The 24,403-nt window shown below is 43.4% G+C and overlaps 2 protein-coding genes across 2 annotated transcripts in view; both read left to right on the top strand.

The window, feature by feature from the left end:
* ptprq (protein tyrosine phosphatase receptor type Q) overlaps positions 1 to 24,403 on the top strand; it is a 45,535-nt gene that overhangs the window by 11,300 nt on the left and 9,832 nt on the right. Inside the window, exons 16-48 of the mRNA XM_008283500.1 lie at positions 60 to 228; positions 421 to 681; positions 813 to 973; positions 2,896 to 3,007; positions 3,767 to 3,875; positions 6,116 to 6,230; positions 8,424 to 8,493; positions 8,611 to 8,810; positions 9,003 to 9,231; positions 9,327 to 9,455; positions 9,554 to 9,700; positions 9,904 to 10,067; positions 10,849 to 11,353; positions 11,471 to 11,632; positions 11,732 to 11,911; positions 12,023 to 12,130; positions 12,446 to 12,727; positions 12,828 to 13,109; positions 16,450 to 16,770; positions 16,854 to 17,129; positions 17,239 to 17,390; positions 17,684 to 17,825; positions 19,295 to 19,570; positions 19,705 to 20,073; positions 21,058 to 21,167; positions 21,383 to 21,569; positions 21,657 to 21,895; positions 22,038 to 22,107; positions 22,454 to 22,612; positions 22,842 to 23,130; positions 23,239 to 23,312; positions 23,420 to 23,519; positions 23,703 to 23,831. Coding sequence (XP_008281722.1) covers positions 60 to 228; positions 421 to 681; positions 813 to 973; positions 2,896 to 3,007; positions 3,767 to 3,875; positions 6,116 to 6,230; positions 8,424 to 8,493; positions 8,611 to 8,810; positions 9,003 to 9,231; positions 9,327 to 9,455; positions 9,554 to 9,700; positions 9,904 to 10,067; positions 10,849 to 11,353; positions 11,471 to 11,632; positions 11,732 to 11,911; positions 12,023 to 12,130; positions 12,446 to 12,727; positions 12,828 to 13,109; positions 16,450 to 16,770; positions 16,854 to 17,129; positions 17,239 to 17,390; positions 17,684 to 17,825; positions 19,295 to 19,570; positions 19,705 to 20,073; positions 21,058 to 21,167; positions 21,383 to 21,569; positions 21,657 to 21,895; positions 22,038 to 22,107; positions 22,454 to 22,612; positions 22,842 to 23,130; positions 23,239 to 23,312; positions 23,420 to 23,519; positions 23,703 to 23,831 — 6,278 coding nt within the window. The remainder of the gene's footprint in view (positions 1 to 59; positions 229 to 420; positions 682 to 812; positions 974 to 2,895; positions 3,008 to 3,766; positions 3,876 to 6,115; positions 6,231 to 8,423; positions 8,494 to 8,610; positions 8,811 to 9,002; positions 9,232 to 9,326; positions 9,456 to 9,553; positions 9,701 to 9,903; positions 10,068 to 10,848; positions 11,354 to 11,470; positions 11,633 to 11,731; positions 11,912 to 12,022; positions 12,131 to 12,445; positions 12,728 to 12,827; positions 13,110 to 16,449; positions 16,771 to 16,853; positions 17,130 to 17,238; positions 17,391 to 17,683; positions 17,826 to 19,294; positions 19,571 to 19,704; positions 20,074 to 21,057; positions 21,168 to 21,382; positions 21,570 to 21,656; positions 21,896 to 22,037; positions 22,108 to 22,453; positions 22,613 to 22,841; positions 23,131 to 23,238; positions 23,313 to 23,419; positions 23,520 to 23,702; positions 23,832 to 24,403) is intronic.
* Positions 13,269 to 16,494, top strand: LOC103358514 (phosphatidylinositol phosphatase PTPRQ-like). Its single transcript, XM_008283513.1, has 6 exons — positions 13,269 to 13,296; positions 13,478 to 13,643; positions 13,744 to 13,898; positions 14,076 to 14,221; positions 14,921 to 15,092; positions 15,785 to 16,494. The coding sequence occupies exons 1-6, from the start codon at positions 13,269 to 13,271 to the stop codon at positions 16,027 to 16,029; spliced, it is 912 nt and encodes a 303-aa protein (XP_008281735.1). The 3' UTR covers positions 16,030 to 16,494.

Here is a 24,403-nt window from a genome sequence, read left to right as displayed (position 1 = left end):
GTTATTAGTTAAAAATTGACTTCAAGCCAAGAGTACGGATTGTGTTTTGTTTTTCTCAGCTTCTTTTTGGCCTGACGTCCACGGACAGGGAGTCATGGGGTCAGGTGGCGGTCAAGGGCACAAGTTTTGAGATCAGGGATTTGATTCCGGGTTCAGACTACGGTGTCATCATTCAGAGTGTGTTGGGCTCAGACACAAGCCAGGCGGCCCACAAAGAGTTGAGCACACGTAAGAGACCCAAACACTAATACAGACACACACACACAGAAACAGACAGGTCGTAACGTTATACAGTTACTAATGCTTCTTCAGTCGGAGCAGAATACCCTGATAAGAGCACACAGTAAAATATTATTACATTTTAGTCTCAAAAATGAAAACTGCACTTGTAAAATTGCAAAAAAAACAATTGTCTTCCAGGCCCAGCAGGAGTTTGCGGCCTTCATTTAGATAACGTGAACTCTTCCTCTGTCTTTGTGAGCTGGGACCGTGCGCAGGGAGACTTTGACTTCCACAGAGTCAATGTGACCAACACTTCAGTCACAAACACAATCACTATACCCAAAGAGGAGCGGGTTGCCGTGGTTACGGGGCTGCTGGACGGCTGCAGCTACAACGTGAGCGCCGAGAGAGTGAGAGGAGGGACAATAGGAGTCGCTGCCTTTCTGACTGTAACCACAGGTAGATGATATTACAAGGACCACGCTGGTCGGCACCCCGCTAACGTCGTCTGCCCCGATGGTGTCTTCTCTAAATTGCAGAAACTTTCTCCACCTCTCTGACCATGTGTCTCCCCCTTTTTCCTTCATGAGTGCCAGCCCGTGTGCAGAAAGTACGTGTCGTGAATGTATCTGCACGTGCGTTCTCGTTGCGCTGGGAGCAGGCAGCTGGTTGTGTGGATCATTACCAAGTGAAGCTGCTACCGAACCAGGGAAGAGTCACAGTTCACCCTGCACGTGATGGACACGTTCAGGTAAACGCATGCTATTTAAACAGTCACAAGTTAGACAACACAGCAGTGCAGTTCATCTAAATACCATAAATGCAATGATATAAATGTCAATGAAAAACTTAGAGCTACACACTTATACCTGTATTGTAATAGTGAATACACACAGTAGGCACACACACACTCGTTCAACCACATCCCGCCCCTTACCGGCTCTTCCCGGCTGCCAGGTGTCAGATACCCCCCGAAATGTAACCTTACACACCACACACACACACACACACATAGAGAGCACACAGAGCACAGAGTTGAGTAATAGATCTCATTATTTATTAAGTTGCCCTCATGAGCTCAACCCTGAATCATTCATTTGCTTAAGCAGCTCTCCCAAGAGAGGAAGAGAGACCAGAGGGAAGGCATTAGCCTCGTGCTAAATGAAAGACCCACTGCCCTTCCTCGCGAACCGCTAAAATTTCGGAATACCTCAAGACCAATATCCGCTACTATCCAATGGCTGGATGTCTAACCCTGTGACCTTTAACCATGCCACTAACCAGCTTCTAGACTTGGACTCACTGCTGTTCAGCACAGTGGATTACCTGTAGAACACACCCGTTAAAGTTTGTGCACTAATACTGGATGCAGCTGTACTGGCGAGGCCTCTAACCTGCTAACTAACTCTAACTTTGCTACCCAGCATGGCTTTCTTCTCAGTCATCCTGCTGCTCACACTAAACCTGGGACAGGTGCGCTCACAGGTAAGCACTAGATGTATGGCACGGATGTTTATACACTCACTGTACATTTTATACACTAACCGCTCAGACTATTCTTGCACTGTTTAAGCAGTAAAAATAAGTGTGCATGCAGCTACATAAAATACACACTTTCTGTTAAACGGCATGTACGCACAAATACAGAAAATGTTTGACCGTGTTCCTGAGAGTAACTGAAGGTATGCGTGTATCCTCATGCTGCCTCTCAACACACTTGATGTCACAGGTGGCACTGCTGGCTACAGCATGCACTCAAGCAAAAACCCCGCAACACAAGAGACACTGCTCATCTGTCTCACACATATAAAAATACCGACAAGTGCAACCACAAGCTGTCATCCATTCACTGCCACCCACCCTCAAATTGATACAGATGGCTGAGTCGAGTTGTGGAAACTCTTTTAATAGGCTGCATAATGAAATAAAATAACAGAAGGCTGAATATCTGTAGGATTATTGGAGGAACAACTTAGATGTATTCTGTCATTTAGATGAGCTGTTTTGTTTATTCTTGCTGTTAATTAAGGAGATTATTCTGCGGAATAATGAGCTTGCCCGGACAGAAAAGCAATGGGACATCATCACCCTGGGCTTTTTTGGAAATTGCGATGGTGGCACATTCCTGTTATTCATTCAGTAGCAAAAATGAACAATCAAGAGGATATTCTGTAGATTAATTGGTAATGAAGCATTTGTCGAAGCTCCAAACTGAGATTGTGTTAAGAAATTGGTGTGAAATTGACCTTTTGTGTATTATCGCAACACTAAGCGAAAAACTACATATAGTATATGGACAACACACATCCCACCAACCGAGATAACAATGTTCTGTGATTGACAATGCATGACAGTGACCAGTCCAGGTAGGAATAGCCTAGATAGAAACTTGACCAAACCGACTGAAAAGCTTAAAAAAATGGATCAAGCCTCAAAAATGGCAATACTGTTATTGCTATACACTGTTTAATGTAGTTAATAGTGTAAATAAAATTCAAATAAAAACACATTTGCACATTGAAGAGGAACCACAGCTGTATGTGAACCATCAGAGAAAAAGAATCAGGAGCCACTGCAGTGTTTTACTCGTGAGCTGGCCGGTGTTGTGTGTGTGTTTATGTGTGTGTGTTCACGTTTACATTGTGACCAGGTGTGTTTTTGCTGTGTCCACAGGCCGACGTGGTGAATGTCAGTCCAGGGACACAGTACACTGTAACAGTCACAGCTGCCGTCTCCTCCAACATCAGCCCCGGAGTCAGCCGCATGATCAATACTAATGAGAGCTGTGAGACGTGCACAAATACACTCCCAGTGTGTTGTTGTTGTTGTTTGTGTCTGTTTTGTTTTGGGGTGTTAAAGTACGGTCGGGTTCTCTTTCAGGTGCCCTCTGTTGTTTCGTTCAGCCACCATAGTATAGCGCTTACAGTACACACACACCCACACCCACACACACACACACTAGTGAAGAGGAATTAGCATTGTGGGTGTGTGAGCATGTGTGTGTGGTGTGTGTGTGTGTGTATACTTCCTTCGCTGTTTAATTCCTTTTAGGTAACTTAAGCCTGGGCTTTTGAACCACAGGATGAATGGGTCTGCAGTGAATGTCAGTGAAATGCCACTGCTGTGTGAAGCCTTATTCATCAGGGTTCAGCCTAAAACACATTCTCGCGATCCCAACACACATGCACACACCTGCACGCGCACGCGCTCGAAAGATCGGCCCACTATAGACAACAACGCTATTCTTCAAATGACACTGTGTTCTGTAGAGTTTGAGCGATGCGATGGTTATTAATCACAGGATGTGTACTAAGTTCTATTGGTTGTATGTTGTGCAGCGGACTGAGAAGATGGGATTAGATAAGACAGTGGAAATATGCTTGAGCCCACTGAGACGCCAATTGGTTCCAGTACTGATAGTTAACTTGCGACTGTTTGCACAGCTGTACATGTATATGCAGCTAATTGGGTGAAATCAGATGTTCTGGTTGCTGGTATTCATCTCATCTCCTCTCCTTTACACATTTCTCCTCATCTTCTCCAGTACCCGGGACCCCTTATGCCCTAGAGGGAGAAGCTGTGGGCTCTAATGGTATTCTGCTCTCCTGGACAATGCCGTCTGATACCAGAAATATCGAGTCATATGCCATCAGGTAGTGTCGCCTTAGAGAATGGATTCAGAATTCATTTTGGTTTTAGCTGTGTCTGAAATGCAAGATTCAATGGTGAAATTGCAGTTGTAACCACTGATCATGTATGGAGTCATTATGAAACAACAAAGATCAAAAATGAAAAAGTAGTCAGTTTTCAAATTGGAGAAAAGCAAAATAGCAATAAAGAAAAAGAAAATATCACAAAGATGCACATTTCAGTTAATGATAGTAAACATGTTAAATACATATTATAGTATGTTGAGAAATATGAATTTAGTTTAAGTTTTTGTGAACTCCTCGTTAAACTGCTGTATGCATGTAGTTGTTGCATAATTCACACAAAAATTTTAGCAGCTTCTATCAGTGGAAGAAGTATTCAGATCTCTATTACACATTTATTACAAGTAACATCCAAAGTCTTGCATTCTACTCTTAAAAGTACCTAAGTATTCTCAGCAAAGTGCACTTCGCTATGCTAAGTGGCCTTTTCAGTGTCTTCTACTGAATGTCACAGGATTATCACTGATCCATACAGTGATCAGCCACAACATCAAAACCACTGACAGGTGAAGTGAATCCCTCGGAGTATCTCGTTACAGTGGCACCTGCCAAAGGATGCGTCAGGGGTGATATCTTAGGCGGCAAGTCAACAGCCAGTTCTTGACAGTGATGTGTTGGAAGCAGGAACAATGAGCAGCGTGAGGGCCAAGCTGTCATGTCTAGAGGATTGGATCAGAGCATCTCTAAGATGCGGTGTTCTCAGTATGCAGTGGTTAGTACCTACCAAATGTCCTCCGAGGAAGGACGACTGCTGAAGTAGTGATAGAGTCGTTGGCACTGAAGGCTCATAGATATGTGTTGAGATCGAAGGAGACCCCTGTGGTTCAGTCCCACTGAGGAGCTGCTGTAGAACTAATTGCTGAAGACTTAATTGCTACTTATGATATAAAGGTCTCAGAACACACGGAGCATCACTGCTTGCTGCTTATGGTGCTGAGTAGCTGCAGAGTGGTCCGAGTGCTCATACTGAACCCCTGTCGAGAGTGTGTGAGCGTCAGAACCGAACCATGGAGCAACTGAAGAAGGCGGCCTGATCTGATGAATCACGTTTTCTTTTATATAATATGGACAGCTGAGTGCATGTAATTTACCTGGGTAAGAGATGGCAACAGGATGCCTTGATGCTCTGCTGGCAAACTTTGAATTCTGGCAGTCATTTGAATCTTACTTTGACACCTTAAACTTTCCTAAACACTGTTGCAGGCCACACACACCTCTTCATGGTAACAGTATTCCATGATGGCTGAGGCCTCTTTCAGCAGAACAATGCTTCCTGTCACACTGCAACAATAGCACAGGAGTGGTTTGAGGAACATGACAAAGAGTTGCGGACTGGACCTCCAAGTTATCCAGATCTAAATCAGCATCAAGCATCTGGGAGATGCTTAAGGATTTGCTGCTCATGCCTTGCTGCCTGGTACTACAGGATACCTTCAGGGGTTTTGTGGATGCCATAGCTTGATAAATCAGAGCTGTTTTGGCAGCAGGGGATCTTAACGTTGCAGCTGATCAGTGTACATGAGTAGGATATTCTTGTTGTTGATGTACATGGAGATTTTATGTTGCGAGTTTATTTCTTTACTAACCGTTGGGGAGTTTAAACCTGCAAAAAAAATCTTGTAAGGGGAACCTAAAAACCTCAACTGGCGGAGCAATAGCAATAATTCAACCTGTTTTCATTTTAGTCAACTTGTTGAATATATATTCCCCAATAGTGCAATTCTTGATGCGAGAAAGAATAAAAGAGGCACCATAATTCTGAAAAGGTTGGTTTAAGCAAATTCTGAAAAAGGCTTGAAATATTTTGCTACAGATTTTCTTTTCTTGGTCTTTATTGTTAAAGACTCGATTGTTGTCTATAACCACCTGACTAGATTCCATTCACTCCACGATGCTTCGGGTTTTAACAATATAATCAACCAATATACAAAGAGCTTGAGCTAGCTAGTTGGATAAATCTAGTGGAGTACAAAATGAGATAGCATCGCCTAAGACATAGTGAAGTAGGTTTACACCTTAAAACTATATTTAAATGCAATAAAAGTTGCTTTCCATCACTGACAGTTGAATCTAACAGAAAGCAAATCTTGTTCTCCTTCATTCGGCCCCATACTGTTTGTAAATAACTGGATTTTGTTAAGTGGGATGTGATGAACTTCAATAATGATTTATACTTGCAGGTACAAGGAGGTGTGTCCCTACCCCGATCCCGTTTTCTCACAGGTGATGAGGTTACCGGATGCACCAGAGACTCTGCTCACTGACTTCACTTCAGGTTCTACGTACAACATCAAGGTAGGATACGCAATGCAGAAATCGACATCGAAACTTCATTTCCATTTCATTGGTGTTTGCAGAAATTTGTTTGACAAGCGCGTAAAAATGTAAAAGCTTGAGGGACCGTATTCAATCAATAGAACCTTTGTGAACAAAGAGCAGAGAAGATAAAAAAAGAACAAGTTGTCCTGTAGGGATTCTACACATACGTCACTGGTAAGATTAACACTACTGTTGGGTATCTGTGTGTATTTAGTTAAATATTCATACTTAGTACACTCAAGCACAAGCAAGCTGTGTGTATCTCAAAGCAAACATACTCCTGGAAAATGCCCTTTAGTCTTATCATGTGGATGTGTCTATGTCATGGAGATCCCGCAGGACCAGACTATTCTCTTGATCTGGCTGAATACTGGTAATTGATTCCTGATTGCATTATTAATCAGGTAAACAGATCTATGGATCAGCCACGTCTCTTTCCACTGTCTGTTGTCACTGAGCTTGAATGTGATCATGCTTATTAGTTTTCAGAATTCATTAACCCACAATGACCTTCATACAAATGGACTATGAGAGACCGACACACACACACACTGATTATACCTGCTCATGCTGTATTTGCCTGTGTGTGTGTGTGCTTATGAGTGCATGTATCATATTACTACACCTCACCTGGGAGGGAGTTGACCCACTAAACCCTGCACACAGCTGAGCTCATGAGCACATTCCCCCTCCGTCTTCAGCCTTTACCCTACACATGGTAGAATAAAAAAGTTATGTGTGGTCTATTATTTACTCATTATTTTTGAATGACCACAAAGAATTGCATAGTGTATTGCGACACAAATGCCTTTGCTTCCCAATCAAGTGCTGAATTCGTGATAAAAATGCAGAAGTCAGTCCTGTTTAGTCTTGTTTCAAGTTAGTGAATCTTCCCTGTAAAATCCATTGCCAGAATATTTCTTGTTTTGAATCATGAAAGCTGAATATGAGACACAGATAAAAAAAATAACTTTTTTTTTTCTTACAGAGTAATTGTTCTTTTGAGATTTGGTGATTTTCAAGTGACATATCACGCTTGCACAGTTTCATTTATTTCAGTAGCCCCCAAAGAGCAATTGTACGTATGAAGCTGAAAGTGAACAAATCAGAAAGAAACTGATTCAACTCACATTTCCTGTTGTTTTATTCTGAGGTTGTGATATTGTGCCGTCTGTTTAACATTAGACTGCTGTGTTTTATTCGTTCACTACAAATGCGCCCCAGTTGCTTGCATTAAGACATATTGCCAATTGTACACTGAATAAGTAAAATTGTTTAGATAAAACAGAAAATGCTTGATGGCCAAACTAAAATCGAGCTTGTTTTGTACAAGGATGAGAGGAGGAGGAAGGATCTAAGTGCAGAAACAACCAGGCAGGCAAGAAAGGTTTAGGTGGTTTATTAAAGCAATCTTATGGAAAATCAGGAAGAAAAATGAACAAGCAAAAGCAGAACAACAACAGGAACTAAGGTGGTGTATAAGTGCTGAACTGACAAAGAACAGTGGCGAGTTGGTGGTTATAAATACGCAGGGGCTGATTGGGGAATTGGGAACAGGGGAGGTGGGTGTCAGAGTCAGGTGACAGAGAAATGGAAGAAAGTCTGAGGATATCTGATCTCAGATAGGAACTATGCCAAAACTAAACTGATTTTGGTCTTTGTTTTTTTTTTTTTTGAAATGTCAGGTATTTCGCACGGCACTGCTGTGTGAAAATGAAGGAAATGAAAGATGAATACATTTACATTTTTCAAGGTTTGAGTTAGCATTCACTCCCGAATTTGTGACAAGCCGGATAATCAGACTTAAAATGCTATTTCATTTTCTCTTTATATTTCACTTCACGCACAGTTTATTTTCATCCACTTTCATTTGATGTATATAAATCGCTGAGAAATTCAAAGATGTGCCTCGGGCTCAGGTAACTGTGTTGTGATCTGTTTACATACTGTTAACATACAGGGTTTGTTGTATGGCTATGTTGTTGTTGGTCACCGGGATCACTGAATCACCTCTACGGAAACACTTTGTTCCAGATGAGATCATTGTCTGAGATTAGTGCCTGACTGGGACATGGTAACTGCTCTATTGACAGGAGCATGAATTATTCATTCTGAGCAATGCTTAGCAACTATGTCCCTCTCTCTCTCTCTCTCTCTCTCTCTCTCCAGGTAGCTGCTATATCTTCAGCTGGAACAGGAGAATTCAGCAAGTCTTTATACATAAAGACAGCTGAGTCCCGTGGGTATTCATGCACATGCACACACCCTTGCAATCTGATCTCAACGTCTAAAATAACAATAGTTTACACGCACATTCGTTTGGAATTCATTTAATATTTGTGTGTATTTTCTGCAGCCCCCGGCCTGGTGACCAATCTGTCAGCGTACGCTCAGAACCACACCTCCGTCATGGTCACCTGGTACTTGCCACACCGCATCAACGGCCTCATCACCAAGTTTGCAGTCAAGGCAAAGCATGCTCGCACGGGGCAGACCGTCCGAATGCTGGAGGTCAATGCAGAGGACATCATGACTGGAGCGCTGCCTCACTGCAATGTACTGCATCATTCTCTCACCCTTTGTTTTCTGAACTGTGAAATGCATTTTGTTTTTTTGTCAGGATTACAGATAGTACCGAGGCACAAGCCTGACCATCTGTACAACACAAGCTGAGAAAGTGCTTTATTTTTTTTTTTTTCTTAAATCCTTTTCTTTTTGTGTGTGTGCTTTATGATTTTACATGTGTAGGATGCAGCTGATATCCTGTCTCGTGCGACTCCCAGTCCCTTGGAGATAACGGCATCGTCTCCACCCGTCACCCTCTCCGCCGTGCCCCCTGCGGCCGCTTGGAGTGTGCCCATATCAGTAGGAGTCGATCAGCTACGACCTTACACTGCCTATCTGTTCGAGGTGTCTGCCTTCACTTCTGATGGAGAGGGACAGATAGCCTCCACTATGGTCCGCATGCCAGAATCCGGTATGGCACAGAAGTAAAAAAAAAACTATGCATCTTTTGTTCAGCTTGAAAGAAAAATATAAATCTCTGCATCATCTCTGTATTTATGTATGCAGCTCCAGAAGATCCGCCACAAAACTTCTCGATATTAAGTATGACGTCTCGATCAATCTCTGTGTCCTGGAACTCTCCCAACATCATCACAGGAAGGTTCTCCTACGTGCTCTACTTATACGGACCTACAGGTTGTTGAATATGGACTCAAAAACACAGACACACACATAGCCGTGCATAACCCACACTAAAAATTAACACAGGTCTCTATTTTTTATCTTTATTCCAGGTTTTTTGTATGAGAACAGCACATCAGACATGCAGTTTGCTTTTACTGGTTTGACCCCCTACACCAAGTACAGAATAGCCGTCCGGGCAAAAGCAGCTGGAGAGACGGGACCAGCAGCCCACGATGACATAATTACGCCAGCTGAAGGTGAGAACACTCAAACTAATGTCGCCATAAACCTAATTAGAACAATAAATTAACAAGCTTAACAGCACTCGGGGGCATTAAGAACACACAACCGAAGAACTGTCCAAAAAAAAAAAAAAAAAAGACTAGAAAGTCCAAAAGATTATGAATGTGATTTGTGTTCTTGTGTGTCTGTGTGTAACTCTGTGTGTTTGTATGAGCAGCACCCAGCGCAGTGCAGGACCTGGTGGCAATCGCTGAAGATTCGGTTTCCATTCGTGTGAGCTGGAAGAGCCCTGCACAGCCCAACGGTCCCATTACCCAGTACAGGCTGCTGGTCCTGGTAGATGAAGCTCTGCTGCAGGACATCACCCTCACGGGAGAAATGGTAAACCAGATGCTGCTGCCTCCATACCTTTAAACAGCACAGCTCAGCACTGCTGACAAATCAATATGAAAACCTGAGTCAGTTCTGTTGAATATGTTGGAATAAATTGGACTGTCAATCATGCATAGACTTGCTGGACATTTTAAACATATGTGACCCTGTAGACCTGCAGAAACATGATTTTACCTTGTAAATGTTGAGTAAACAGCTTCAAACCCCGCTTTTGGTGATGCACATAATATCGTGAACATAAGTACAGTCCTTCTAGAACTGTCAAAAAATGATGAGAAGCTCTGTCATCAGATTTTATAGTATGTTATTTTTGAAAAATACACACCACCAGAGCCTCAAAGATCAACACTGGGTTCAGAAACACTATAATTTTTGACAGTTTTCGGTTATAAAAATTTTAAAAGGTAGCATTTTAAACCAGCTGGCACTGTGGTTTGCATTACACTGTGCTGCAAGGGTTCTCTATTCATGTTTTAATGCTCCCATGTAAACTGAAACATTTCCACCATTAAAATTTCTATCATTGGGATGATGATAAAAACATCTACATCTGTAAACAGGGAGCCATGTCTGTTGTCTGCTGATGTCTGCTGTTTCAAGTAGTAATTGCTTCAAGAGCTGATGAGTCAGAATGAATGAAAAGCACTGCTTTACACAGCACTTAACGAGAACAAATCAAAGACTTAATTTGGAGTATAAATACATATGAAAAATACACAAAAATAAAATTAATAAATGTGTCTTTTGTGGATTTTTTTCTGTCTTTCAGAATACAACTGGTTTATATGAGGAGGAGACTCTTCCTCCAGATGCTCTTAACAATCCGGGGAGACGTAAGAGAGATGCTGAACTCAGTGCGGTCACCTCCCCGACCACTTTCACGGCCACCGTTTCTGATCGCACGCTGCTCACTGAGGCGACCGCTTCCAGCTCCACAGACTCCAGACTCAGAAGCACTGATCTCTTCACTAACACCAATATTCAGCCAACCATTGACCCCATGGCCACTGACAAGCCCAGCCCCACTTACGACTCTCACAGCGCAGACACTCAGTCGACTGACTCCACTGTCTTTGCAACTTCTGCGCTTTCTCTTACCTCTGTGCCACCTGCTACACTTCCACCCTGGCTGACAAAGCAATCACAAGCTGGGGGTATGACTTCAGACTCCTCCCCCTTGGCCCTGACCCCAGGCCAGCTCCGCTTGTCTACACATGACGCTTCAATTACAGGACACTTTTCAACACGCAGCGCAGCAGTGTCTGGTACTACAGGTGGGAGAGTACTAACTGTAAACACTGCTTGTCCTAACTTTGGCTTTGCTCGGATTCTTCTGAAAAGTCTCCACCGTTCATTTAGTTTATAAATCTGTGCTTATCTGAATGCTGCAGGTGTGACAGTGAGAGAGGAGGTGCTGGACGTTTTGTCTGAGGAGTTGTCTTACCTGGTGTCGGATCTGAATCCCTTCACTGAGTACACGTTCAGGGTCACTGCTTCCACCACTGTGGGAGAAGGTCCTGCTACAGATATCACCGAGAAGACCAGGGAGCAGGGTGCGCACACAACAACATGTTAAAAGGGATTTCAAAGATGCAAAATCATTAAGAATTCCTTCGTCTTTAATGATGTCTTGCACTGTGCGTGTCTTTCAGTCCCCAGCTCAGTGCTCGACGTGTCGTATGAAAACATCAGCTCCACCTCCATCCGGGTGAGCTGGGTCCCGCCACTCAATCCCAATGGACGGATTACACATTACACCGTTTATGGTCTCAAACTGCAGACTAACATGGCACTGAAGTGGGTTTCTAACAGTACCGACATATTAATAACAGGTAGAGTGTTCATTCTGTGTACACAAATATACAAACCAATGTGCATGTTTTCTTTGCAGTGAATATAATTGTAACCAAAATGTGGATAAATTCTTTTTTTGTAATGTTTAGATCTGGACAAGTACACAAGTTATAAGCTGCGTGTAGCAGCATCTACAGCTGTGGGAGAGAGCTCTTTGTCTGAGGACGATGACATTTTTGTTCTCACTTTAGAGGACGGTATGTGATGAGCACTCACGGTGTATTCATGCATAAATGCAACGGTTAAAAGAATTGTGTGACTTTCATGGATTAGATAACTGATCATTAAAATACAAAGTCCACATTAGTGTTGAGCATCAGAACAACAAACCTTCTCATGCTATTCGACTACTTTCACCTGGGTACCATCAGAAATTCAAGTTCATTTGTCACTTTCACATCCGTAATTGTCACTATTAGATTATTTGCTAGTTCATCAACAGCCTGAAAGGTAATTTACTTTTTAACTTCATGTCATTAATCATGTTAATTTCTCCTGTCCGTCACCCTCAGAACCTGACTCCCCACCTGTGAACCTCACCGTGGTTGACACCAGCCCCTCTGCTGCCACGCTGACCTGGTCTGCACCAGAGAGAGCTAACGGGATGATCCAGCGTTATGAGGTCCTGTATGAGAACGAATCCTTCTCTGCAATGATTAATACAACCACCAACAGAGTCACTCTGATCAATCTGAAACCATTCTCCTATTACAACGTGTCTGTGAAGGCGTACACGCGGTACGGCCACGGCAACCAAATGTCAGACACCTTGTGGCTGCTGTCTGGAGAAGATGGTGCGTTGACGGATGCACCCACCTTTGAAAAAATACACATATGAAAGGTTTTTAGGATCAATTCAACTGTGCTTTTTTCTGGTGTTTATTCCTTCTCCAGTGCCAGGCAGTCCTCCATATGGCCTCGCCTATGATGCAGTGAGTCCCAGTGAGGTGAACGTGACCTGGCAACCTCCACTGATGCCTAACGGGGTCATTATTGAATACAGTCTGGAGCTTTGGAACTCCACTCACTACCTGAACCTCACCTCCAAGAACAACTACATCCACATCACGCATCTGAGGAAGTACGCACAGTACCGTGTCACGGTTCAAGCGCACACACGGGTCGGGCCAGGAAACCACAGCAGTGAGCCACTGAACATCACCACACTTGAGGATGGTGAGAGGGACGGGCGAAGGGGGAAGAGAAAAGGGGAGGGTTTGTTTTCAATTCCAGGACACTGCACGATTACATCATGACTGGCTGACAAGTTCGAAGGGCATCTGATTAAATCTTTTCTTCCTCAGCTACGTGTCTCTGTTTCAGCTCATGGTAACAATGTTGCATCACAGGGATCTTATCCCATGTGACGCTCGTGTCTTCCACCAGGACTGAGAAGCGCTGAATCATTACAACTAACCAGTTTTCCTTTTTAGGGCGACGCTCTGCTCCTGCCTGGTGTCTTCCTCTGAGACGTCTGAGTTCCTGACTTGCACAGTGCTAAATATTTTTGTAATTAATTCACCATTTGTTACCAGTTTGATAAGTCGCTTTGTCAAATATTACTGGAAAGTGTTTCTCCTGCATCTCAGCTCCAAGCACTGCTCCTCAGTTCCTTAAAACCAGGAAGCTGTCAGACTATAAGGTAGAGCTATCGTGGCAACCACCACTTGAAGCCAATTCAGACATCCTCTTCTACATTGTCAGAGTTTGGTGAGTTTTGAAATCTGCTTTACTCTGCCTGTTTGACAGTAAGAAGTTTAAAAAGAAAGCACAAACATAATGCAGCATGAACGGCTGCTCTCTCTGTTAGGAATGAGACGTTTGAGCTGGAGCAGAATGTGACAGGCACATCAGTGGTTATTAATGTGGACTCAGAGAGTCGCTACAATGCCTCCGTCTCCAGCTGGACCAGACTGGGAGATGGAGGAGTGCTGATCCACATCAGCTTTACCACCACTGCTGCAGGTACTGGATAAATACTACAGAATTGTTTTCATAATAATTGAATTTTTAATTACTAATTTAATATTAAATAACTTTTTGTGCTCACATACACAATAATGTTTTACTATGTATTTATATGATGCTTTTTTCTCTTCCTGACTTTTTGACTGTAATCTCTTTGTCTATTCCGGGTCTTAGAGCCATTCGACCCGCCACAGAATGTGACATTAGTAAACGTGACGGCCTCCTCTGTCACCTTGATGTGGTATCCACCCACTGAACCCAATGGGATCATTGTACACTTCACTATTTACTATTCTTACAACAACAGTGTAGCTGAGAAGGTGAGGCACATGCACCCATATAAAGACTACAAACAGTTCACATGTTGAAGCTGCTCAGATCAGCAAGTTTAAATCAAAAATAGGTTGTATGACTTTGTGTTATGGGAAATTAGCGTAATCATAGCAACTTTGCATTGAGCAGCTTTTCTGTTTTTGGCTCATTCTCATCAATGTCCTTAACCTTGTCTCCAGCTGTTATGAGCTTAAAATACTCACCAAACAGCAAATATGCAAAGTCAGTGACTAGTTTCTGTTCTTCAGCATTTAGCCACTAAAAAAACTCATCTTTGTCTCAGGACGAAGATCAGATTGGAATTCCATTTGTTGAACAGAGACAACACAATTCTAATAAAAGCTAAATGTAGCTTTGTGTTTACTCAGTCTGTAAATAACTAAGTGATGCTAACACATTCCCCGTATCAGCTGTATAAGGTAAAAGCATGTCAATGTTGTGTTTACATCTTTCTCCAGTGCCTCTGAAAAAAACAGCCAAAAAATCAATACTGAACAAATGAAGTGAGAAACATGACAAATGTAGATGCTGCCTCATAGCTCATGGTGGACCAACACCTTACTTAGACACTTAATGTTGGTTTTGTTTTCTCATTTGTCACCCGTTTAGCACACATTATGCTCTTGTTTTTATGTGTCTGCGTCAGTGTATGAAAATAACTTGCCCTTTTTTTTTTTTCTCCTAAGAGGGTTCCCGTTTCAGATTTGCCTGCTCGCGCCTCCCCTGATTCACCCTTCGTCTACACTCTGACTGGGCTGATTGGGGGATACGAACACACCTTGTGGATGACCTCTAACACCATACAGGGTGACGGAGGAGTCCAGTCCGAGCCACTAACTGTGTTCTTACCGGAGGACGGTCAGTCAGACGCACACACTCAAACACCAGCAGACACATACAGTGACGATACAAATGAGATAAAGTAAATACGCATACACATAAAAGTACTTCAAGCGACGCTAGATAGTGTCACACAGTGATTCAGAGTCCCACTGGAGGGCCAGTCGGCACACTTTTTTCAAAACTCTCCCACCTTTAAAAAAAAAAATTGCATAAAAACTCTGCGATTGAAAATGTAGCTTTCAGCCTGTTAGTGAAAGGAGATAACTGTCAGTCTGGCAAACTGGTCGCCTGTGACACTGTGCTTTGAAGACAGCCAGTTTGTGCTTGATGAAAATTGTGAGGGATTAAAAAAACCAAGGGAAAGAGAGAACAGAGCCACTTACAATTTGATGACATGGAGGGGAAAAAAAAAACCCTAAAGAAGTTCAGACTAGTTCATGCACCAATTACATTGTTGCCATGGTATCTGAAATGTGTATATGCAGAAAATAATTAGTTCTGTTTTTTGTTATGCTCAGTAAAAGAGTTTAGAAAACTGATCTCTTTGTTTTTATGTGATTTTGGGAAAAATGGTGCAGACAGCCACCACTGACTTTGTCACATACATTGGGGTTTTTTTTGTTGTTTTGACATTTCGCTTGTGAAGTACTCTCTGTCCCTGAATGATTACTGCTTGTATTGACCCTGTATCTCTACCTGTGCTCTAGCTGCTCCACTCTCAGCCAGGCTCCGGACCTCCAGGGCACCTTGTCTCTCCTGCACTGCCAAGCCCAGCAGGGGTTCACTCCCCTGGGCTCAGACCCCCACACACACCTGGCCCCCTCACACCTACTCATTCATCTTATGGATCTCTCGAGTTTTATCTCCCATTTCCCCTTCATCTCTCCCCACCTTTTTTTTTTTCCTACTCTGTGTACCATTTCCAGAGGAGCTGAGTCGATGGACAGGATGAGTATTTCTCTTCGTCTTTCTCGCTTTCAATCCCAGATTCTCAGTGTGCAAATTTCCCTCCCAAGTGCCTCTGTATATGTCAGAATGGGCTGTTGATTTTATTGTCTCCGTGTCTGTTTACTGTACTGTTTTACTTTGCTGTGTTTCTGTGTTGGTAAAGTAATGTCATGCTGTATTGTTCGACTTGATGTGCTGTTGTTGCTGATTTTGTAAACTACAACAATGCTGACAATAAGTATGAAAGATAGAATGATGGCGATGACGATGTTCATTTTTTCCTGGTGTGTCAGAGTGTGTATGGTTGATTGATGTCCTAATTTGTTGGCTCGCAATGTAGTAAACTCACAATGAAAGACTCACAACTGGTCTTGCCACTAGTTGTTACCATTAGTAACACCATTCTACTCTTCTCTTCCTTCAGTGCCAAGTGACTCGGTCCGAAACTTGTCAGCTCAGATCTTCAGCTCCACGACCATCATCGTGAGTTGGGACCCTCCCCTGGAGCCAAACGGTCGTCCCTTCTACCTGCTCACCCTCCAGGAGGCTGGCATCTCCCCAGACACATCCAGCCAAGGGACTCCAGCTGTCAACAAAACGACCAAGCACAAGACAAGTGAAAATATCTACCTGTTCACTAGGCTCAGGAAGTATTTCCCTTATGTGGTTACTGTTACTCCAGCGACTGATGCTGGCGCTGCTTACAACCACACCAGCACAATGTACCTGAGGACCAAGGAAGACAGTGAGTTTATCTACCCAAACATTTATTTCTGAAGTGTTTATTTTATGCGACCGTGACATGTTTGTGGGTGTGTTTCTCTTTAGTTCCAAGTTCTGCTCCGTTGCTAGTGTCCACTAGGAACCTGTCTTCATCCTCCATCGCTGTGGTGTGGCAACGCCCTCTGGAGGCCAACGGGGAGATAACAGAGTTTACCCTCACTCTGTTTGGCCCCGGGGGCTCCAACACAACACACACCCCCAACACCTCGTTCATCCTCACTGACCTCCTTCCATACACAGCTTACAATCTCACCATTACGGCTTCTACGCGCAAAGGCTCAGGGCCTTATCTGCTGCTGCAGTTACACACTGATGAAGGCGGTTAGTTTTGGTGCAGGTTTAAATTTTCTCCAAGTTTCTAATGAGTAATGGCCTTCTGTATGTCTCGGTCATCTATCGTCTTCTCCATCTGCCTAACTTTGTGTTTCAGGCCCCATGTCCCCTCCCCGTAACCTGACTATATACAACCACACGGCAGTCTCTGTGTGGCTGAGCTGGGAGCCTCCTCTGGAGCCCAATGGAGTGGTGATAAAGTACGGATTCCGGATCCGAGACCTCATCACACACACCGTCACACATCGGGTACCGTTAATTTCACACACTGAAAGCTGCTCCACAATAACAATAAGACACACACCTACACACATTCCACAGACCCACTCCGTACAGGTACACAGGGACGGCAGCTAATTTCACACTCCAGATGCCACTCAGCAGTAACGTTATACTTACACACTCGTGCACATATGTGTGCTGATACACAGATATTATCCACTTCAGCAATCAAGACTGGATGATTTAATCTCACATGTATATTTTGTGTGTGTGTGCATGCATGTGTGTGTGTGTGTGTGTGTGTGTGGGAACAACTGTAGAATTCCTCTAGTTCGTCGACCACAGAGTATCTCTCAGGCTTCAGGCCTCATAGTTCCTATGAGATCAGCGTGTACAGTTACACCAGAATGGGCCACGGGGATCAGTTCAGCAGTCCTGTGACCTTCACAACAAATGAGTCAGGTAAAGTATGCATTTTATTCACCCAGAGGATATACAATAACACACATTTGTATGCTCATAACGAAACACTTGCAGGTTTGCAAACATAATAACCTACAAAAAACACAAGCAATTAATTTACATGCATAAAAACAATCTTAAAATACTTAGAACTAAAGATGCATGATATATCGCGACCACATCGGTATTGGCTAATATTAGTGTTTTTTCAGATATATCGATATTGTACGATGAACAAATTTAGCCGATGTGAAAAACCGATGATTGTCTAACATTAGCGCCTTTGTCTCTACATTTGATATTTCTGCTATTTCACAGATGTTTTTACTTAAAGCAGGGGTGTCAAACTGCGGTCCTCGAGGGCCGCAATCCTGCATGTTTTAGACGTTTCCCTCTTCCAACACACCTGATTCAAATGATCAGCTCATCATCAAGCTCTGCAGAAGCCTGATAACGATCCTGATCATTTGAATCAGGTGTGTTGGAAGAGGGAAACATCTAAAACATGCAGGATTGCGGCCCTCGAGGACCGGATGTCGACACCCCTGACTTAAAGGGTCCTGTGGTCTAACTTGGTATGGCTTTCTTTTGAATAGTTTTCACATTCTCACAGTGCTTCTTATACTCATTTTTCGGTATGAACAAAAATTGAATATCGACATCGGCAACATCAGAAATCTTAATATCAGATTTCGGTATCGGCCAGAAATTTTAATATCGTGCATCACTACTTATAACTCAAAGAAAATAATTTTTAAAAATTTTTTGCCCCGTTTTTCATTTTCGTTGGCCACCCCATTTTTTTTTTTTTTATTACACGCAAACATATTTGTGGTGGCATGATGACACCTTGCAGTCAATTCATGTCCTATAGACAAAGGCATAAGAAACATGAAAAAAATTCAAATAGTCAAATAATTTCACTAAAAGAAGCATAAAGCATTTTCCATTCACATGTAGTTTATGTAGGCAATAGAGATCGTGCAAGCGGCAGATTCTTTTTTTTTACTGTTGTATCTGTTTGTCATTTGCGATAAAGGCTTAGCAGTGTCGAGAGCAGTGTACAACAAGCAGGAGTAAAATTCCTCCGAGGAACAGCACTTCCCTATGGCAGACTTACTAGCTAGAAAAAAAATACATAAAAGCTGGTAATAAATGTTAGTTGAAATTGTAATAAGTTTAAGATAAGCTATTTGTTTTGTGTTTTTGCGTAATGTGTACAGCAGGATATTTAATACTGTAAGAAATAGGTCACGTTTGTCTGCATACGGACATTTGCAAACAGTAGTTTCCATTAACTCAGTATCCTGTGCAAAGACCATATGTGTGTAGCAGCCTTTTGATCAGTGTAATAAATCAAACAATGGCAAACTTTAAAATTAAATTTGGTCCCTAATAAAGAATTCTATCTAAAGCTAAAGCTAAAATAACAAAATCACTGTGTCACATGTCTCTCGCTCTGTTTGCAGTGTCTGATGCTGTGGGGAACCTGTCTTGCTCAGGAGTGAGCTGGGATTCAATTCAGCTGTCTTGGGAGCTGCCAGCCAACCCTAATGGGCAGATCCTGTTTTATGAGATTCTAGTGGAGGTAGACTCGCAGTCCTTCACCCACCAGACTCACACGGCAGACTACACAGTGACTGGGCTCTCACCAGACCAGGAGTATGCACTCAATGTAGCAGCAGTCAACTCTGCAGGACCGGGAGACAGAGTAAACTGTACAGCTTTCACACTTTCTGAATCAGGTAGTCAGTCCTATTGTACTGTGTTAAGCATTTTGCACATTCAGGCACAGCTGAAGCTACTCCCTGTGACTTCAGTGAATTTCTAATTTAAAATAGACTGAATAATTGATTGAATCCTCGTTCTCTCCGCGCAGTCCCAGCTGCCCCTCGCTCCCTCACCATCTCTCAGGTCGCACCTAACAATGTGACACTGAGCTGGGCTCGGCCGCTCTCCATTCCAGGCCTGCTGAAAGAGTACCACGTCGTTGCACAGCTGCTTTCAACTGCTTGTGAATCAAACATGCCACTTGCTGCTCAGCCGACCCCAGAGGACGATCTGGCCTCAGACTGCGTGGACTCTGATGTCACGGTGTCAGTAAATGCTTCAGATGGCTCTGAGGAGAACAGCGTCACACTCCAATCGCTGGCTAAATACAGAAACTACCGCTTCAAAGTGGCTGCTGTGACCAACGCCGGAGTCGGAGAATACACACAGTGGATTTATGCAACCACCCTCGCTGGAAGTAGGAACATCACAGTGATGATATGACCTTTTTGTGTTGCCAGAGAAGAGTTGGCAGTTAGTCAGGGCCTCTACACAGCTTGTCTGATGTTTCATTAGCAGCTTGAGAAAACACATACGTGCTCACCAGCTTCACTTCAGTGTAGTCGTTGTATTAGGACAAATTCCTCATGTCTTCATTGGTTACAGTATCATAGAAATTATCCTGCAGTCGCATCCTTACAGCACTATACTGTTCCCACTCTCAGCCTTTGTCTTTTCAAACCCTGCTGTTAGTCTTTTTGTCATCAGGTGTAGGAAGGTATTGTTGCAAGCGCATATGACAACAGAATTAGAAAGAATATACATAAAACAACAAACACCAAATACAGCAGATCAGCAGTAGATCATCCTTCAGTGATCAACTAGGTGCTGACTGTCCACAGCCGTCCCACACAGCACTGATCTAACAGGCACATACCTCACCTCAGGCCAAAACCAGCCAAAAATAAAAGGGCCATTTAGGAACCACATGACAACATCTAACAACAAGCATTCAAAGAGAGGGTGGACCAAGTGGTCACCGCTAATTACATAGAATCATCAAGTAACATCGGTGTGTTAACGCAGCAAAATGCAGCTTATTATTACCTCAGAAGGTGCCATGATTGAACAATTACAGCCTTAAAATTCTTCACACACAAGTGCCGTGTAATGACACATTACCACTGTCATGCCCTGCATTAGTATAATCATCGTAATCAACATAATCATATGCGCTGTAGTAATTAAATAACTGACCTCCCCTGGTAGTACTAATGCATGCAGGGAAGTCTTTAGTGTGTTAATTCAGTGTCTGGGGACAAAGTGATAAACGATACCTTATTTGGTTAGATTTCGTTAAGTCTTGTTTGATGAATGAATCAGCCACACACAGTTTGAGCCACTGCGTTCCAGTTAACGGCACATCTTTAGCTGCGTGTTTTGTCTCGTCTCCTCCCCTCAGACCCTGACGCTCCTCCCCGCGGCTTACAAGTGACCCCCACCTCCAGCGGCCTTTACATTGCGTGGGACGCTCCAGCTGTTCTCTCTGGACTGACTTCATATCTTGTGCAGGTCACCTCACCGGGTTGCATTTGTCACAAATATTAGCATGTCACCAGCGAACCGGAAAACACAGATGCTCTGAGAACAAAAACAACATGCCGTTATGTTGGTTAGGGTTATAAAACAGCAGTAGCAGCTTAAGGGCAGATTATCATGTGGTGTATTAAATGCATCCAATATGAAATTACGTATTAATGTGTCGGTGAACTCTGCTGTTATGTCAGGTCCATGGTCCCGATATGAACATCTCAATAGTGCGGGCTCCTGGAGAGCTGATGACCGTCATTGTGACTAACCTGACGGCTTTCACTCGTTACGCTGTGACTGTCACTGCCTTCACGGGTCCATTGGAGCACGCTGCCAGAGATGGAAAAGCCGTCGGACCGATTGACTTCCAAACCCTGGAGGAAGGCAAGTTTCATCTAGTAGTATCAGCTGCTGTCAAACTGTCAATACAACCAAATTCTAACTATTGTGTTGTCCTCACTCTGTCCCCAGAACCAACAGACCCTCCCAAGAATGTGACCGTCTCAGTTGTTCCAGAGGAAGTGAACCGTCTGAGGGTGACCTTCAACCCCCCTGAGGCGCCCAATGGCAACATCACTGCCTACTTTGTGTACGTGTACGACGACGATCGGCTGGTAAAGAACGTCAGCGTCACTATCACCCAAGGAGAGCATAACACGGTGGCGGCGGTCATAGAAGGCCTAAAGGGAGGACAAAACTACAGCATACAGGTGAGGACACACACACACGACACTCACTGATCACACACCTGACAGACGAGCCATCAGCCCTTTCAATACGCTCATCCTCTATAATTGCGTTGTCTTCTCTGTGTCCTGTCCTCTTTTCCTGATGTTTTGTATTTCTCTGAAGATTTCAGCGAGGAACGGGGCCGGCACAAGCCCACCCAGCCCACGTGTCCACATAACTACAGGGATCAAAGGTACAAGCCCTTCTTTCTTGTCTGCGCTCTGCAATGCTCAGGAGTGTTTCTCTCCTTCTTGTTGCTGCGGTGCAGGATAGTGTGAGACAGAGAATTGTCACTGCACACTTTTTTTTTTTTTTCTCAGTATGGAGGCCTTTTCAGACACAGCAAATGTAACAGAGCACTGTTATTATAGGGGAGTTGATAATGCAGAGGGGCAATTTTGCTATTATTCAGAGCATCGGCCTGTTTGTTGTGTTTTGTACGTTACTCTAACAGACTAAAACTGCATCTTCACACACACGGTGTTCACCTGACAACCTCTGTGTGTGTTCCCGTGTGTGCTCACGCGGGTGTGTTCCAGCCCCGGCCAAGCCAACCCAAAGACCCCAGGCAGTGATGGGCCATGGAGGGGTTGCCATGGTAACCCACAGGAGTATCACCATCCGCATGCCTGCCTGTTTCTATAGTGACGACAATGGACCAATCACAAAAATTCAGGTCATCGTGGCCGAGTCATCGGGTATGACTCTTAAAAAACATTGACAGCCATCACTTTTAGTTGAATACACTTGGGTCTCTGTCTTTTTTGTGTTATAAGCCTCAAGTGAAATCATGTTTTACAGTACGTCACTTTGTCCTAAGCTCACAAAAAACAAAATGTAAGCAAAAGCCGGGGGGCTTAACGTCAGCGGAAATATGACTCAGTCCCTCTGCAATTCCTTTCCTCTCTAACTTCTACCCTGTCACAGTGAAGGATATGGAGAACCTAACCAACTGGAGGACTGCATTCTTTACTCGTCCTGCCCCTTACCTGACTGATGCAGGCTTCCCCAATCCGTCGTGCTCTTTGGGGGACAGGGCATCACATATGAATCCACAGAGCGGTGGTGGCAGCGTGCCTGGAGACAGCCGGTCAACAATGACGAAAAAAGAAGTTATGCAAGGGACCTACGTGATCGGAGAAAACGATAATTGTTTGGAGGAGAACAACACTGAACATTTCTGCAATGGACCTCTGAAGTCTAACGTTTTCTATGTGTGAGTGCACTACACACACTCAGCCACACTAAAACCTATCTGTTGTAAATGTATGTTTTAGAAAAATGTGATGCTGAGTCTGGACTGTTTATTCTTTTGTATTTACAGGTTTAGGTTCAGAGCCACTAACATTAATGGCCAATACACAGACTCTGAATACTCAGAGCTTGTCAAAACTTCAGGTATTACTACAGGGGATGACTGTATTGAGCTACACCAAACAAAAAAGTACAAAACCCAACCTTTGGAGTCTGTTGGTTTCCTTTAATGTCTCTCCTTCTCTCTGTAGCGGATGGGCTGTTGACCAGAGATGAGCAGATCATTCTGGGTGTACTGCTGTCCTTCTTCTTGGCTGTGTTAATCATCATCATCCTCTGTTGCTCAGTAAAGTAAGATTGCACCAGGCATTCATTTATTTGCCAATGTTATTACATTTACCAAATTTAGAAAAACATGCCGTGTGCAAATTCCTGTAAAAATGTCAGTATTTGCTATTGGCTGTGGATATTTTCATACCTTTGTATTCTGTGTTTACCGTTGTAATTTAACAGTTTGTTTTGTTGACATGTCAGGCTCCATCAGCGTAAGAAGGAGGGTGGGACTTATTCACCCAGAGAGGCGGAGATCATAGAGACCAAGTGTAAGCTGGATCAGCTGATCGCTGTAGCAGATCTGGAGCTGAAACAAGAAAAACTCAACCGGTAAGTCTGTGTTCTTTTTAATCTAAAAGCGTCACTTTGCCAAATATAACGCACACACTTTTGGCAGCCGAAGCAGGGTGCACACTACATGACTTCAGGCTTGATTTAGCTGCTCCAAATAAGATTTTAAATCTAAGTCAACGAGACAAAAATCTCTTTGCTGCAGCCGACTTGATGTGCGCTCCTGTCAGCACAAAATCTTCTAGTGTTGTAGAGTTTGTGCAAAAAATAGAAGCAGCAGCACTAAGACACAGCACAGCACCATTGTGGCTTTATAATTTATCTTCAGTTCTCTGCGGAACAGACAAGTCTTCCCGTCTGCTTTTCTCCAACCATCCTCTCCTACAAATTTAGCATCTAGTTTCTCTTTTTTTTTCTCCTCCTTCTTTGGCACAAACAAGTGCACAGACAGTAAGTGCTGCAAGCTGTTCTGCCTTCACAACCTACAATTTTGCATCAGGTGAGAAACAAAGTGGAGTTTAATTTTACTTATGGTGTATCAAGGTCACTGTTGGTTCAGATAAGGGGAGAAATGTCAGCAAAGAGAAGCTTTTAGTGTGAGAAGTATGATT

The sequence above is a fragment of the Stegastes partitus genome, unplaced genomic scaffold (genome assembly GCF_000690725.1).
Source record: "Stegastes partitus isolate 25-593 unplaced genomic scaffold, Stegastes_partitus-1.0.2 Scaffold315, whole genome shotgun sequence".
NCBI classification, from domain to species: domain Eukaryota; kingdom Metazoa; phylum Chordata; class Actinopteri; family Pomacentridae; genus Stegastes; species Stegastes partitus.
The sequence above is the reverse complement of the archived record's forward strand: the minus strand, read 5'-3'. Positions and strand labels throughout refer to the sequence as shown.